Below are 17,207 nucleotides of genomic sequence, written 5' to 3' on the forward strand. Positions count from 1 at the left end.
TTTGGACGAAATGATTGGTAACACATCATCTTCTATCTAGGCATTTTAGTGGCAAGACACAATTTGGTAAAGCAGCAACTTTCCTTCTTTGTTTTTAGAGTAGTCTTTAAATCTTGCATCCACATATAGTTCTTGCATTAGGATAGATTTGCATCTCTTTTTAGGCATATATAGTTTTGTTAGTTTTTGTGAGTGTGGAGTCTGAAAAGAAAAGAAAAATTTGTTTATATTAGAAGTACCTCTGAACCTCATAGAAATTGCTCTAATCGAAAACAAAAAGTGCATGTGCATGTAGCTAAGTTTTATTAATTTCTTTTGCATCCATAAAAACACCACAAGTTTCATCTCCATTACCCTGTGACTTAAAGAACAGCCTAATAAAATCAAGCGCTAAATTAAAATCCACTAGAACTTTTTTTGTTTTAGTCAGTTACACCAACAAGTTTAGGATTTTAGGGCCTTGGATTAGGCGAGTGGAGAGTTAACTCTCCAAGGCCACATAAAACGTCAAACATAAGAGTCTGATTAACGATAGAAAATCCAATAGCGTTAGGAAGACCAGGAAAGCTCCGGATCTGGGAGTTAAGCACTAGGGTCTGTGAAGACAGGGAAGAGAGATACCCCCTCTCCTACTTGTCCGAACTTACCTCACGACTGTTCCGCCTGGCTTCTGCGACGAGTTGGTATCCGTAGTTGCCTCTCCTAGGGATCTGCATAGGTGGCTGCGGAGGGGAATCCCGTGGCACCTGAGGTCGACGTTGCATCACTCTCGACAGTACTACTGGAGGGCACCCTTACGAAGCTTGGGGGCTTGCACCGGTGCAGGCTGTTGTTAGGAGGTCAGCGTAACTTCCTCTGATACCTTCGCTGATAGGACTGGGCCCTCATCATCCCAGACTATCTTCGGAAGGCCCTTTGATTCACTTTCTCGTATTTTGGTGTCTGGTCCTAATCACCCGGAGCGGAAATACGTGGAAGGTGTTTGACTGGCTGTATCTTTAGGGACTTTATAGTGTGTGCTCTGTGCTCCTAGTTGGCCTAGCTTCTAATTTTTTGAGTCTTTAGTTAGATCATAACAAAAAATTCAAAGTGGCTGACCGATCTCCAAGACGGTCTCGAAGACTTCTTGGTCTCTCGCCACCTAGTTTAGAGCCTTCTCCTAGAAGGCGCAGAGGCAATACTACCGGTGGGGTCCGTCCCACGCCGGTTGACGCATCGGGGATTGATCCTCCTCTCGGGGACATTAGCGGCCAAGCAAGACCTGGCACTTCTGAGCAAGAGAGGGATACTCCAGTCCTTTCTCGAGTTCGCTTTCAAGCGGAGAATAACGTAGAGGTAGAAGAACTTTCAGAATCATTAGTGGTTCCAAATTCTCCTCTACCATTTAGTCATCCAGACGTATTGCAATACGTTGGGACTCCATCACATAGACCAGCAAGTCCAGGTTACGCTACGCGCTTACCATTCATGACCACTACTGGAAGCATGGCTTCTACGAGTGCTGCGACTATGCAAACCCCTACATCGGTGCAAGGGGGAGGAACCATTTCCATCCCCTCCACTTCCTTGTTTGGATCTTTTGCGAGCACATCTCTACTTGGGTCTACCTCCATTCCGTCCACGAGTGGAAATGCCCAAACCAATGCTTTTAGTACTGGAATCTTCTCTTTTGGCACCCAATCACAGGGTATTCCATCGGTTCCGTTTAGTGCCGCTACGTCCATGATGGGCGGATCGGCTTCATTCCAGGGTTTTCCTTTCGGAAGTGGTCATATACCACATTCCAACCCGACGGTAGGATCCATGCCTTTTTCTTCTACAGGACAAAGCAGCAATCCTTTCCAAGGTTGGAATAACCCTGGGGTTAGTAGTGCAGGAACTGGGAATCCATTTATCGGCCAACAAGGGAATAGGCCATACACCACGGTTAGTTCGTTTCAAAGTATTCCTCCCCTTGCTTCGGCTTGGAATCCATATCAGGGGTTATCAACTCCTTACCATTCTTTAGGAGGAAACTTTGCGGGCTATGGAGGTCATACGGCAGGAGTTGGTCAAACTCTGAATTTCGCTGGACCACAAGGCTTGCCTTTTGGTTTAATAGGTTCTACTGGTCACTTCGGGCAGCCTGGTGCCTCCCAAATCCCAGGACAATCTTTTCAGAACTTTGGGAGTTCTGCCCAGTCTCGGTGGAATCCCCTAGGTCCTCCTAGGCTTCCGTTTCTGGCAACGTTAAACTTGCCAGATCTCACAAAGTTAATAAACGACCCAATCAGGTATAATCCAGCCTGGCCTCCAGTCCCAACCAAACTCCCTTCAGACATTCCAAAATTCGAAGGGAAGAGTGGTGAGGACCCGGGCGACCACGTAACCACATTCCATCTGTGGTGCTCATCCAACTCCCTCATCGAGGATTCGATTAGGTTGAGACTCTTTCAGCGCACCTTGACTGGTAATGCGGCCAAGTGGTATATAGAGTTGCCAGGGGGCAGCTTTACATCGTTCGCCGACTTAGCCAATATTTTCTTAAATCACTTCCAGTTGCCTGTCCGCTATGACGCCGGAACCGAACTTCTGGCCACCTTTCGTCAGGATAAGGCAACCCACATTTCTGATCACATTCAGGAATGGAGACGGAGAAAGAGGCTCATTAAAGCCGAAATCCCTCCGGAGTACCGTCTAGAGTGGTTTTTGAAGTCTTTGCAACCCGAGATCTCCAAGGATGTCTCCATGTCTGGGGTCTATTCTGAGGAGCAAGCCATTTTCAGGGCCCAACAGTTAGAACTGATTTACTCTCAGTCTGGGATCCTCCAAAAGTACTTGCCAGATGCTCCTGGATCTAAGGTTGATTTAGCTAAGCTGAAGCCAGGTCCGCACGCGGACGGTAAGCACGTCGCCTCTCAATTATTTTGTTGTGTTTTTGCAATTGTAACCAAAATTTCGGGAAAATGCTCAATATTTTTATTTTCTCATAAATTGAAAAATATTTTTCTAATTTTTGGAAATCTTAGTTCTAATTTTCAATTGGAAGAATGAGTTATTATGGGACATAATTTCCATGCTGGGGGTGAATTATTTTCAGTATTTCTCAATGCCTAACAAATCATTTTAAAATTCTATATATATATATATATATATATATATATATATATATATATATATTATGAGTGGTTATTCTGTCGATAAGTGCTCTAGCACTATTATTTCTCTGATTAATGATGTTAGAAATGATGGGCTTCCAAGTCACTTATGTAAGCAAGGGGGCGTGAGGGGGGTGAAGGGGGGCGCGGAACAAATATGCGGAGGAAGGAGAAAGCGTGTGCAGGAAGTGCGGGAGAATGTGTGTGTGAGCGAGTTTGTTAAAGAGAAAGGACTATATCAAGTGAAGTTTAGTTCCTCTGCACAAGTCTAATTTAATATGTGGTGTCGAGGCATAGACAAAAAAGGCTAATTTTATAGTAAATGTCCTGTCCAATGATACTAGAACTGACGAGAAATATGTAGAGGAAGCTTTTATATATTAATTTGTTATGAAATTGCTACTATTTTGTTGTGTGGAGAAAGGGTGTGCAGGGACGGTCGCTTTCGTAAGCGACGGAGTTGGTGGGGAGGGGACGGGGGGCTGAACAAATATGCGGAGGAAAGAGAAAGAGTGTACAGAGAAATCATGTGTGGGGGAGTTCATTAACAAGCAGGGACTATATTAAGTGAAGTTTTGTCCTCTACACAAGGCTAATTTAATATGCTTGAGGCTAATTAATTGAATAAGGCTATGCACAAGGATCGCCTCTTTTGGTGCCTATTGATACATTGACGTGATTACGGAAGTTCGAGACTCTTTATTTCTGCAAAGAGGGAGTGGCGAGAATGTGAAGCATTTGTTAAGCAGGTAAGGTTTTCAACTTACTCTTTAAACCTTGCAAATTACAGGACCTCTACAATGTCATCTCATTCAGAGGAAATCTCGTTGAACTTTAAAGTGGTCCCAATTATTAAAGTTGATGTCTCTTCCTCATCTAAGATCGTTGTGCAAAGGCGCAGAGGAAGCACAATGAAAAATTCTTTTACACTCTACACACATGACACTCACTTTTAGAGACGAAATATAAAGCTTAAATGTTGATACAATACTAAAACATTTTTTAAACTAAATTTCCCCTATATCTCAAGATGTTTCTTGAACTGCTCATAAGAAAGAGACATGATGACCGAAATATTGAGTCACGTTTTTTTCCTCACAATGGATGGAAACAAAATCAATGAAAAAGTGAATTTATTTAGAAGATTTACTCTCATCAAGATGGAGGATGTCATGCTGAATGTGGGAATTGATTAGGTGTGCAGGAAGTGAAGGAGAAAGGTTGTGTGGAGAAATTTTGTATGGTGGAGTTTGTTATAGAGCAAGGACTATTTCAAGTTACGATTGTTTCATCCTTACTTGGCATATTGTATATTTTAACATTTTAATAAATTACTATCAAATTCAGCTAAACAACATTGTTTTTTTAAAACAATTAATGCAAAGATGTGGAGGAAGCTTTCATTGTGCTCCTTTCATACCTCCATACAACTGCACCTCCGCACTCAGAGCCACAAAACATGGTTTTGAAAACCGAACATCAGACTTCCTGCAAAGGAATTTCGACGTCTAGAGTTGGTTTGTATTTTGATATCAAATAAAACATTAAGCATCACCAATTTTGCAACGAACTAATCTAATTCCTAAATGTAGTTTTCGTTTTTCATTGTAGACACCTTTTTGACATTAGTGTTTACGAGAGCCCTATTCCAATTTTCATTGAGGTGGACGCATTTACTTTTACGATTTAGGTATCAGTGTTTTGATAAGTGTTTTATGAAACAAAGATTATTCTTTGAACCATGACTCAATTCTCATTTCCATTTTGATTACTATATGATCGAATTTTGAGTTTCTTTACCAATTCTAAAACGAATCTTAAGAAGTGCAAAAACATTAATTGAAAGTATATTTTCGAGAATTTGCTTTAAGTTTGTATATGTTACCTAATGTTATGTAGATTCCAAATTATATTAAGTGTGAGGGGGCCTTTCTAAAAGCGTGCAGAGGGGAGGAAATTTTTGTTACTTGCTCTGCACACCCGTTTTTCCACACAATACTCCTTGTTGTTGATATGCATTACAAAGACATTTCATTTAATATTGGATGATAATTATGTAATTGACAATTGCAAATCCCAAATGCATTTATTGTTTCTGCAAGTGAATTGGTAAGATGTTCAAATGAAGATATTGATCATGAATAATATATTATCTTTAGTTAGCAGTATGTTGAAAATTTAAAAAGTAATGTGACAATTGTAACCATTAATTCTACTTATGTTGTTCGTAGGAGCATTGGTCAGGTCTTTATCATGTAGTTTTTAGCATTACTTTTCAAGGGAAGTGAGAGATTTTCTTTGTAGTTTTTGGTTTGTGTTATTCTCATTGACATTGACATAATGTGAAGTGTTTAACTTCATATATTAAAAAGGGAAAAAAAAAACTAGCTAGCTACAAACTACTATAATAAAAATAATAATAATAAATAATTTAAATAACTAATTATTATGATAAATTAATAATAATAATAATAACTTTATTACAAATATGTGCCAATTAGATTTAGGTTAGGTGGCTGGAAAAAATGTCACTATCCTCTCTAATTGAATAATTCATACATGTAATATGTTGAGTTTATAATGAGTATCATGTGACATGTTGATTTCATAATGAATATTATTTATAATGACTTCTGCCCAAATTGTATTAGTTATCTTCTTTAATAATTACTTATAATAAATAAAAAATAATTTTTTTATATAATAAATTTTAGTTAAAAAAAAGAAGTAAAACAAATTTTATTTATTAAAAAATTAAAACTCATACAACTTTATTTTTATTTTTTATATTTTAATGATCAACCAACAATGGGTTCAAATACTTAATATTATTTATGCAGACTGTTGTAAAGATTTTTATGTTTTAATGATGAACCAACAATTGGTTCAAATACTCAATATTATTTATGCAGACTGTTGTAAAGATTTAATGGAGAATAGTTATACAAAGCTTGGTTCAAATACTTAATATTATTTATGCGGACTGTTGTAAAGATTTTTATGTTTTAAAGATGAACCAACAATTGGTTCAAATACTCAAATATTAAAGTGGAAAATTAATAATTAATCAAAATAACTAATTATTTTTGCAATTGGTTTTCCTCGGTGATGGGCTTTATGTTTTTCTAGAAAGCACTTTTAAAAGGTATTCTGCCAGAGTTTACAGATATTTCCAGCCTTAGGAAAGAATTTCAGCCTTTTGACAAGGTTTACAGGTTTTCCAATTTCATCTGTACAATCCCTTTAAAGCACTTTCCAATAGGTTTAAAAGATTTTCTAATTTGAAGATTTATACAATACCAATTGCTTGGTATAAATGAGTGATATTTTTGCTCTAAAATTTTTCGTTGATTTTGATAAAACTTGCTGGAAATTTTTGAGAATCTGGATCATAGTGATCAAATTTCAATATTTCTAGTACCCAAAATTTTTCAAGGAAGCTGAATCTATTTCTATTTTTAAAAAAATTATTCAAACACTCCCATCTTATTTTAGGAAAAAAAAAAAAAATCCAATGAAAAAATGAAAAAAAAATGACTGTCCAAGTAACCTGGTAAACAACAACCATTTTAACGAAATTTTACCAACCATTTTAACGAAATTTTACCAACCATTTTAACAAGTCTCAACTCTGTTTAGAATACTGGAGCCACAATCCCCTCCCCACAACAGCTGACAAGACTTATCCTCTCGAAGGCACCTTTGAAGTGACAGACCCATACTTAAAACCTTGCATATCTGCAAAGATACGAGCAGAACACTTGCAAACGAAACTGTTCTGAACAAAATTCCACAGACATGCATATGGCTGTCCTTCGAGTTACTGTGTCTCGCTTGATTCTGTCTCTTTGTTTTTTGATGCGTTTTCCTTGTAAAGCTGTGAAACTGTGTTTTCCATCTAAACATAAACAGCTTACCTCTCTGGTATGTTGATTTATCGTTGATTGAACCAATTCTAAAATGCGATTTTTTTTTGTTTTTTTGTTTCGAATTAATCTGAGCCTTCAGCATAAGACTAGAGCAATCCCCAATATAATTAACTACACGACTTAGAAACCCGCCCTTCTCCTTTATATGCATACTTTTGATTCATTCTGCTTCAACCTGGGAACCTTGACTCTTCCGTTTCTTCATGCGGTACGTATGCACACTGACAACACATCAGAATGAATCCCACAATAAATTCACATTTAACCTCTTAATCATTCTGCTATCCACCAAATTACCATCATTTCGTATTTCCTTGAAGCAGGAATGACTTTACTGGCCCTTGTCCCGGATCTTCACATTGCTTGTGTGATCATCCCACTAGCAAACGGAATGGCCGAATAATTTGTTGTGTAAGCCAAAGATTAATTACTGGCTTTTCATTCTTCGTCGGTGAAACGACAGAAAATACTCCCTAGGCAAGGGTAAAAGTGTAAAGTTGGATCAGTTACCGTTGATCAGGGCAATTCACCGGTTATTTTGGGCTCCAGTGATATGAGTAATGATGATTTCGTCTATGGTATTTATTTTTGATGTGGTTTATTTAAAGGTTGAAAAAATCAATGTTAATTTGTATCAGTGGCTATGGGAACACAATGGCGTATGGGAAATTATAGCGAGCCATCGTGAGACTGGCATTTGCCAGTGGAAACACAATGGTGGTCAAAAGGAGGGGAAATTATAGTGAGCCAGCGTGAGAGTGGCATTTGCCACAGAAGTTTGCATGTGCAGCCCAAGAATGATGCGCACTAAATTGATAGTTGTGCTAATGTGAGATTGTAAGAATGATGCGCACTAAATTGATAGCTGTGCTAATGTGAGATTGTATGAACTTGTTGAAAAGTCAAGAAAGATAGAGTGAAAGTATGGATGGAAAAAAATGGAAATGGAGTAAATGATATTAAAAGTTTAATGGAGTTACTGTGTAATGAGTGAATATTTTATGGGTTTTGGTCTAAGTTGTGAAATCTAGTTATAGGTAAGTATATTTTTTTGGGAAGTTGTAAGACCTGATGTTCAGGTAGACATGTTGAGCAGGAGCAAGCATTTTTGTGAAGTTTTGAGATGTTGTCTAGGCATAATACATGCAATGTGATGGTGCGTGGAGCAATCAAGCTGTGGAATGGATCACTTGGAGAAGCACTAAACGTCGTTCAAGCATACATGTAGTGCAATGGTGCTTAGAGTCATCAAGCTGTGGAATGGACCACTTGGACGGGTATTAGACGTTGTTCAAACATTCATGCAGTGCAATGGTGCATAGAATCATCAAGTTGTGGAATGTACCACTTGAATTAAGTACTAGGGTGGTACATCAAGCATTCATGTGGTGCAATGGTGCATAGAATCAAGTTGTGGAATGTGCCATTTGGATAGGTACTAAGGTTGTAGGTGAACTGGTATAGTGGGTTGAAGGGGGAATGTGAGATATTAGTTGAGATGGTCGTTGAAACATGTCAGTGACAACTTATCTTATATAACTAAGGGATACAATGGCTAGTTACCCATGTAATCTGGTAGATAGAAACTTTTTTTTATGGTCTTGATAGTGATGGTCTGAATATGCTAATAGGACAGAAATTTGATGTAAAAATTGATGACAGAAAATCAGAAAGTACTACAGACAGCATAATGTTTCTTCCCTTTCTCTATTTGAATAACAAAAAGAAATTAACATCAATAAAGCAGAAAAGTTCAGTGTCATAAAAAAAACAGTGAAGTGAGAGATCATGTTGTCATTAAATAACAGTCAAGTAAATGATCATATTGTTTCTTTCCTTTCTCTGTTTGAATAACAAAAAGAAATCAACAAAGCAGAAAAATTCACTATCGTAAAAACAAACAAACAAAAACCTTGAAGTGAAAGATCATGTTCCAACTTAGTTGGAGTCTATCCTGGTAAAAACTTCACGTTATCTTAACCTACATCAGGAGAGTCTTTATAGACCATAAGTATCAGCTGCCTTTCTATTTTGTCACAGAGATGTTAAAAGCATAGATGTTAAAAGCATACAGAATTATTACCGGCCTTTCTATTGTGTCGCAATCGATGTAAGTATTGGCTGCCTTTCTATTGTGTCACAGGTGTTAAAAGCATACAAGGGTGCTCTGCAATCAATGTGAATCATAGATGGCATTTGCTGATATAAAAGCATGAACAGGTGTAGCAAAGGAATTAGCCACGATTTTGTTTGTTCTTGTTGGTATATGCCAGATAGCGGTTCATCTTTAAAATCTTTGTTGAGGCCATAGAAAATGGTAGCAATAAAAACTAATGCTAGAAATAGCATTTCATCTTTAAAATCTTTGTAGCAATAAAAACCAATGCTAGAAATAGCATTTCATCTTTAAAATCTTTGTCGAGGCCACAAAAAATGGTAGCAAAACCAAGGCTAGAAATAGCATTTCATCTTTAATCTCATTTTTTAAATCTTTGTTGAGACCACAGAAAATGGTAAGAGCAAACTAAGGCTAGAAATAGCATTTCATCTTTAGTTTTGTCTTTAAAATCTAAGGTTAGAAATAGCATTTCATCTTTAGTTGTCTTTAAAACCTTTGTTGAGGCCACAGAAAATGGTAGCAATAAAAACTAATGCTAAAAAAAGCATTTCATCTTTAAAATCTTTGTTGAAGCCACAGAAAATGGTAGCAATAAATGCTTATAAACTGATGCTAATTTCATTAGTTTCAATTTGATACACTGATAGAGGGTGAAAAACATGACCAGCGCTAACTAATAGATTCGATTCGATTGCTGTAGTCCCGTGCCGTCTGACGGCAGGGACTAATAAGGTACACTGCTTTATGAATAGGTGGAAATGCAAATGGAAACTTAGACGTAAGCATAACAAAATAAGGTACATTGCCGCCACATGATAAAGATTTCCCACATTACCATGTGGATGCATAGACATCGCAAATTGAATAGTAGCCGAGCTGAAAACTTTATTTATAAATAAATAAATAAACTTTGAAGTGGTTTGGGTTTTTCATGGTGAATTTATAGTCTTTGAAGTGGTTTGGTTTTTCATGGTGAATTTATAGTCTTTGAAGTGGTTTGGGTTTTCATGGTGAATTTATAGTCGTGGAGACTTTGCATATCAATGATGCTGGTCATTGGGCTTTAAAGTATTAAAAATACATTTTGTCAAAGTATTTAAAATGCATTTTGTCAATTTTCACATACTTAAATATAAAAAACAAGTGGTTTTATTTGATCTTCATTCTTAAAGCGGCGAGACTAATCTCATGTGCTCTATCTATAAAATACAATAAAAAGTATTCCAATGTAAGAGAATGAAAAATGATGATTCCCCTTTGAATTAATAAATTAAGAATTATCATATCTCACAGCTTGAGCTGAGCTGTTACATATCATTAAGTGTGGATAAAATCAATGAGCCGGTAATCTGCCTCATTATGATCCCATTGATTGCTCGTCTGCCGAGAAAATCACATGTTATTTATAAGAATCGGCCATATTCAATTCAATAGTCACCCAATTGTGACACAGATATCTAAACCATTGATCTACGGGGCCCTGTAACTCTTCAGCCAGCCCGTCCACATTTCAGAGCATTATTAGGGATTGAATATTCATCTCTGAATGAGCCCACAGGAGAATAAACCCGAAGGTAGAACTGTTGTCCAAGGTATTGACGTGCCCAATTCTCTGACCGCAAATTCCACATCCCAACATTATCCAGAGGCACACGAATAGCTGTCCATGAGTTGGGATAAACCTGTTCCACACAAAAAGTTGGGTTTGTTACACTAATTGCTTATAAAGTTGGGTTTCTTACACTAATTGCCTATAATCAATTAGAATTGACTGCCCTGTCTTAGAGAAACAAACTAATTTTTCAAATAAGAAGAAAACATTACAGATCTAGACACTTTTTCTTCTTATTGATCCAGCATGAAGCAAAATACAAGAAATATGATTTAACTTATGGTTCACACCTGCGTAGTACAGCGGGAAACAGTGTCAAACAAGTTGTATTCTTTCATGCTTGCCTGTGTCCATTGGCCACCATCCATTCTGCAAACAAATCAACCCATTGTTAGTTAGCAAGTGATCATTATTATTCCAAAAAGAAACTAAAACTTGAAAAGTGGAAGATCCGCAAAGGCTCTTCAATCATCATATGCTCTTACTATGGTAGAATAATTTAGCTATGAAAGAAGTTCAATGATGTCTCAGTACCCTAGGACAAAGAATGAATAGCCATCCAGATGCCATGACTGGATAGTGTCTTCGCTGTTCTGGAAAACAATTTCAATGAAAGCTCTGAAATCAGAGCCCATAACAGCTGTCTGCAAGTAACCTCCTCCATTGGTGGGCCTATCAGGCATAGAACCCACATTAAATACCCCACTGATTTTCAAGAAATCCGCCAACTTCAAGGGAGTGTCTGGTTGGATATAAGAAATACTGTTTACAGCATATCTCTGCTTCCCATTGATAACTGGGGCTGAATTGGCTAGTATAATAGTTCGTGAGGTATTTATCATTCCATAATGGTAAGATCCTTGAGGATTCGGACGAGGGCCACTCGCGGTCAGATTCCATCTGCATAAATAAACATGCATACAAGCAAATGACTGTAACTAAACAAGCATCCAACTATTTGGTTAAAACTAAATACCCCACATTAAACAAGCATGTACAAATAAAATTAAACAGGTACCCAGAGATTAGTTTAAAATATACATGAACGGAAAATTTTCAATTGAAAATACAAACAAACCTGATGGATCGAGCTTGGTTCAACGACCAATCGATTCCAGTTGGAGCAGGAGGAAGCGGACCAGAAGCAGACGTCTGTGAATTGCTATAGCGGAGAAAAGCAATGCCGGTTAGGATAGGAGTAGTGAACCGTGTAGATGCAACCATGTAATAGGCCTGAGGAGGCTGATCCGCAGTGACCAGTACAGAGTAGGATTGACCCAAATGAACGTCTAGAGAATCATATATGTTTTGAACAGTGTGAGAGCCTTCTACTTCCACCAGCTTCATTTTATGCCCCTGAATCCTGAAGTTCAGAGAACTTGCCAAACCCACATTGGATATGCGGAAACGATAAGTTTTTCCTGTGAAACAGTATATTTCAGCCATTAGTATTTCTTGCAAAGCCACATCGAGTGCAGAGTACATGTTTCCCCTGCAGATTTGAGGAAATGTAGCTCCTTGAGAGGATCCAACAGTTATGTACCTTGATCTACAGTAAATGATGTGGCATTTGGAGCTTGACCGTTTATGAGAACTCCATCAGGCATGCCAAGAGTTGAGCCACTGTCAAGTGTTTGTCGTAGGATCTGCAATAACCAACCGTCATAAGACAACATTTGTGAACACAAAAACCATAATCCTGCTAGAGTAGACGAAATTTAACCCAAAAAAACCCAAGTGTGTTCAAGCAGTTACCGAATGATTGGTCTTGTACCAGTCTCCTATAAGAACTGTATAGTCGCCTGCAGGAGGTGGGAATGGAACTGGAATCAAGGGCCGGCTTACGATCTTTATACCGCCAAACCCTCCAGCTGCTTTATGGAAGTACATGGAAGGAAAGTAGTAATAACTGCCAATCTGATCCTTCATCTGAAACTTATATGTGTAATTTCTTCCAGGCGGGATTGGGCAGTTGGTGCCCGGCATACCATCTTGCCATGAATTTCTTCTTTGCTGAACTCCATTCCTACGCCAGTGGAGAAATGCATTGTCAGCCTTAAATACAAACTACAAGCACGCTTGTTAAGAGAATGTATGAACAGACCTAGCAAACAACATATGGTACATTCCAATAACATGGTAAGAGCTTTAATCACCAGGAGAGAAGGAAAGGTTCGGGCAAGTTGTTGAAAACATTGACAATAATGTTATCATTGGTTACGCTGTCAATTGGAGGCCCTGGAAACTGGCCATTGATGAGAATCCCCTGTCAAAGACACAATAAAAATAAATAAATTTCAGGTCTATAGCCACAAGATCAAATATCGTTTGAGTATGGCATTATTGTCAATAAGACGCTAAAATGAGTAATAAATTACCTGTTGAGGAACACCAAGGGGGTAAATAGTGCCATAGGTAATGTTCCATGTAAAGAACTTGTAAGGATCTTCTGCAGTAACAGAAGAACTAAACAATGCTAGTGCTAAGATGGAGAGCAATAGCTCCCATGACTTCATTTGAATTAAGCCCATAACTAGCACCTTCTCAGCTACTGTTGCAGACTGTGTTGTATCAAGACTAATTGATATGATAATAACAGCTTGCCGTTCCTTGATCTGCAAAGGATAGGAAAATCATTAAACTTCAGTACACAACACTTTCATAACTCAACCATGGATCCACAAAATATTGTACATGTATGCCACCGTCCCATTTTTCACTGCAGGATTAAAGCTAAGTCTGACCTGAAAGGGACAAGAGCTAGGTATTTCCTATTCTTTTGCAATAAACATATATGCCTGGCCACAAAAAAATCTTAAAATGGAAAAGCAAACTATGAAATGTAGATCGCTGCTTAGATGAACCCGTCCTTTTGAGCCAGAACTCAGTAAGAACTACCTTATAGCAGCTGAGCAAAGGATCCTTACGCCTGCAGAGAACGATCCCCTTCAGAAAAATTACAGGAATCCAGTGGGATTAATGGGGCTGAACAGCAAATGGAAGGAGTTGTATAAAATCGCTTCAACACACTTGCATATATATATATCGGGTGCTGATGTAGCGCAATCGATGGATCCTCTGAAATTACAGGAAGTTTCCCCTGTTGCAATTTCTTCAAAAAGGACGCGGACCTACAACGAGATTTGTGTTTTTTAAAAGTTGTTTGGCTGACAGCCCATCGGCGCCATACCCTCCAATCCCCGGGCCCATGTTTTTCACCGCGTTACAACTGTCAAACATATTCATATGTGCAATTTAATGATTTTTACGTCGGTTCAAGCGGGATGAGCACATACGATACAACATTGTCCTGCCCCGGCCTGCCATGTTGTCTTAACCATTATTGCGGAGTCCGTGTATTGAATGACCCACCGCGACAAAATTTTCGAAATGTGAAATTACGAAAAGTCCAGCTGGCAGAGAGTGCGTGTTTTAAATGAAGAAAGCTCGCGGGGCGTCCAATAGTGTTTATTTTTGGTGCCAGTGCCACTGCAACTACCGCCTCTCAGCTTTGAGATTCGTTAATGGTAATCAATGGCTGTGATTATTCAGACTTTGAAAGTTGGTAAGTAGACGCGTACATTCTGCAACCCATGTGCGTCGGACAAAGCAAAACTATCGCTGTCAGCAGCAGGACAACGCAATTGACGGTCGACTCTACGCGTCTAGATTTATTTATAGTCAGAGTTTCAAATCAGAAAACGAATTTAGATTTTGAAAAACAAACAAAGAATTATAGTTTATTATAATTTGGAAGCGATAAAAGAATGGAGGTTTGTTGTATTTCAATTTTTCTCGTTAATTTTAGTCCAATTTGGTAGATTTTTTATGGTTTAAATTATTTAATGCGTAAAAAAATTCCTAGTTTAAATTATTTAATGCATAAAATTTCCTGGTTTTAAAATTTTTTATAGTTTAAATTATTTAGTGTGTAAAGTGAATGTGTTTTATTATTTTTTAGGATGTTAAATTTATTTATTTTGAAGTTTTATAGAAAAGGGTCCAATATACTAAACAGATGAAAAACAATCTGTCTTATAAATTATTAAAAAAATTTTCATTTAAAATATATATATAATAATAATAAATCACAATTTTATTTAAAAATATATAACTAAATTTTAATGAAAATAACTATTTTTTCTCTAAATTAGACGGCAACATGTTCATTAATATAACTGAATCTAGAGATTTAGATCAACCTACATAGGCAAGGTACGCCCTAGTAATTTATATTAATTTATTTTTGGGTTTGGTGAGAACCTTAATATAAAGTTTCCGCCATCACTGCTATTTTGCCCTAGTCATTTAGATTGGGTTTCGATGAGATATAAATATAAAGTTTCCTCAATCATAGTTTAGGTTTTTGATAAGATATTAATATAAAGTTTCTGCAATAACTGTTACTTTGACTTTGTGTCCATCCATAATGCAACCTGCAAAACACGCAAGGAATGACTTTGGTTATTTACCTACGCAATTCAAACAAAACCAAAACCATTTTCAGAACGAATGACCTAGGTTGAATCTAAGTTAAGACCAGTTTCATTCAAACAAAACCAAAACCATTTTTAGAACGAATGAACTAGGTTGAGTCTAAGTTAAGACCAGCGCCAATGTTGGATGAGAATGAGATGATATAGTAATAAATATTTAAATAAAATTAAAAATGTTTTTAAAATAAATAAATTAAGCTAAGTCTAGGTTAAAACCAATTTTAATGTTGGATAGAAGAATGATTTATTTATTAGTATGTAAAGCTTAGTCTAGTTTAGACACTAATGGGATAATTTAATTCCACCAAAAGTGATTCCCATTATCAACACCTCCCCATCAGAATTGAAATTATGACACGGTGGAGACTAACGTTTATTATTTATACTAAGGCCCCTTGAAATGGGAGAAGATCACCAAAAAAAAGCTCATGTTTTCAACTTTTGTAAATCATATATAAGAAAATTGATTAAATAAAATAAATAATAATAATTCATATTTTTAAATTAAATTGATATTGGTTCCCGTCTTTCTTGATGTGATTATTGTAGAAGGAAAAAAATTAAAAACTAGATATGCATCGAGATAAAAATAATAATAATAATAAATAAAATAAATAAATAAAATAAAATTATTGATAACACGTTTAAATAAGTTTAAATTAATAATAATAATAATAATCATCCTAAATGAAGTGTTATACCATTAAAAAAAAATGTGATGGTTGGTTGGACATTCCAACTAGCCATCCATATTAAATGATAGCACTTAGTGTGGATTGCTCCCCACCCTACATGATTGTGAGCCTAACTACAAGTGTGTTAAGGTGCCCTTCAACATTAATGTTATGAGAAGTTTAACGATGTTATGAGACTTATTTGTCTTCAGCTCTACTTCTTACGTTGCAACTATTTCCACTTTTGGTTGTGGAGTTTCCTTGTAGCTACCCTCTCCCTATGTCGTTGTCTAGCAATTTTTTCTGCCCCTTCTCCCTCCCTTCTTAGAAATCATTGGTTACTCCTCCCTTGCTCCACTCATTGTGGATTCCTCATTTGCTAGTTACAAAGGTTTCAACGTGTCGGTCTAACTACACTCGGTTTGGCCTCCAAATATGGGGCTACTCACCCCTACGTGCCTTTTCCTCCCATTTGCAACTATGACAAGACAACAAGCTTGTTGCCATAGAGGTGGTGGAGGTAGGGGAGAAGTCGACAGTTCGCTTGCCAAGTTTCGGGCAAAGACTTCAGCTCCGCATTTTCATGCACATGCCCCTATGGAATTCGATCGGAACTTAATGCCCTCGAGGACAAAGCTTGGATTGAGTGATAAGAGGTCTCGGACACTAAATTTTTGGGTTGCCTGCGCACTTGGATTCCTGAGACTGGAATACCAGAGGCAAGCAAAATCATTATTTCTACATGATAGGGTTATATTGCCAGCTCAAGATTATTCTTGACAAAGTGTAGGTGGATGGTAAATTAGGCACGACATCAAATTATGGTCAAATTGGATGATTTGAAACTAATGTTAATGGATATTGAAGGCTGTCTCGGAAGTCTAGAAATTGCTTTAATACCAAGCCTTGGGGTTCCACACTACAAGATTGAGGCAGAGCCCATAGGGGTGGATACATCTCTTTCTTCTTAATAATTGTGTTTAGTTTTAACTAACTTGTTTTTAAGAGTTTCTTTTTGTTATGCTTTTGGTTGGTTTTCTTGCTTCAATGATAGCCCTAAAACCTGGTCGCCTATTGCCCTTATACTTGGTTTTTTTATTCATCATTGCTCAACAAAAAAATTTTTTTATTCATCATTGCTCAACAATTTTTTCTCTACTCTCATTTAACTTTCCTTAACAATAAGCAAAAGACTAAAAAAAACCTTTAATCTAATTTAATTTTCCTTAACAAGCAAAAG

The 17,207-nt window shown here is 37.1% G+C and overlaps 1 protein-coding gene across 1 annotated transcript; it reads right to left on the bottom strand.

Moving 5' to 3' along the window:
- Positions 1–10,414: 10,414 nt before the first annotated feature.
- Positions 10,415–13,985, bottom strand: LOC149251408 (L-ascorbate oxidase homolog). The gene is made up of 9 exons (XM_089459412.1): positions 13,696–13,985; positions 13,176–13,412; positions 12,954–13,063; positions 12,553–12,823; positions 12,341–12,443; positions 11,876–12,218; positions 11,332–11,697; positions 11,088–11,166; positions 10,415–10,867 (listed from the first exon to the last, which is right to left on the bottom strand). Exons 2-9 carry the CDS (start codon positions 13,326–13,328, stop codon positions 10,676–10,678), a joined length of 1,617 nt encoding a protein of 538 aa, XP_089315538.1. The 5' UTR covers positions 13,329–13,412; positions 13,696–13,985; the 3' UTR covers positions 10,415–10,675.
- Between the last annotated feature and the right edge of the window lie 3,222 nt (positions 13,986–17,207).

The sequence above is a fragment of the Pinus tabuliformis genome, chromosome 7 (assembly GCF_031772625.1).
Source record: "Pinus tabuliformis cultivar Carrire ecotype Pingquan chromosome 7, CPIR1, whole genome shotgun sequence".
NCBI lineage: Eukaryota > Viridiplantae > Streptophyta > Pinopsida > Pinales > Pinaceae > Pinus > Pinus tabuliformis.

What these genes read in the sequence shown, in the direction of transcription:
- LOC149251408 (XM_089459412.1), bottom strand. Translation starts at nt 13,328, where the DNA reads ATGGGCTTAATTCAAATGAAGTCATGGGAGCTATTGCTCTCCATCTTA. An exon ending in AACCAAGCTCGATCCATCAG is followed by an intron (nt 11,698 to 11,875) that starts GTTTGTTTGTAT and finishes TTATTTATGCAG; the next exon opens with ATGGAATCTGACCGCGAGTG. An exon ending in TATTCATTCTTTGTCCTAGG is followed by an intron (nt 11,167 to 11,331) that starts GTACTGAGACAT and finishes ATTTGTTTGCAG; the next exon opens with AATGGATGGTGGCCAATGGA.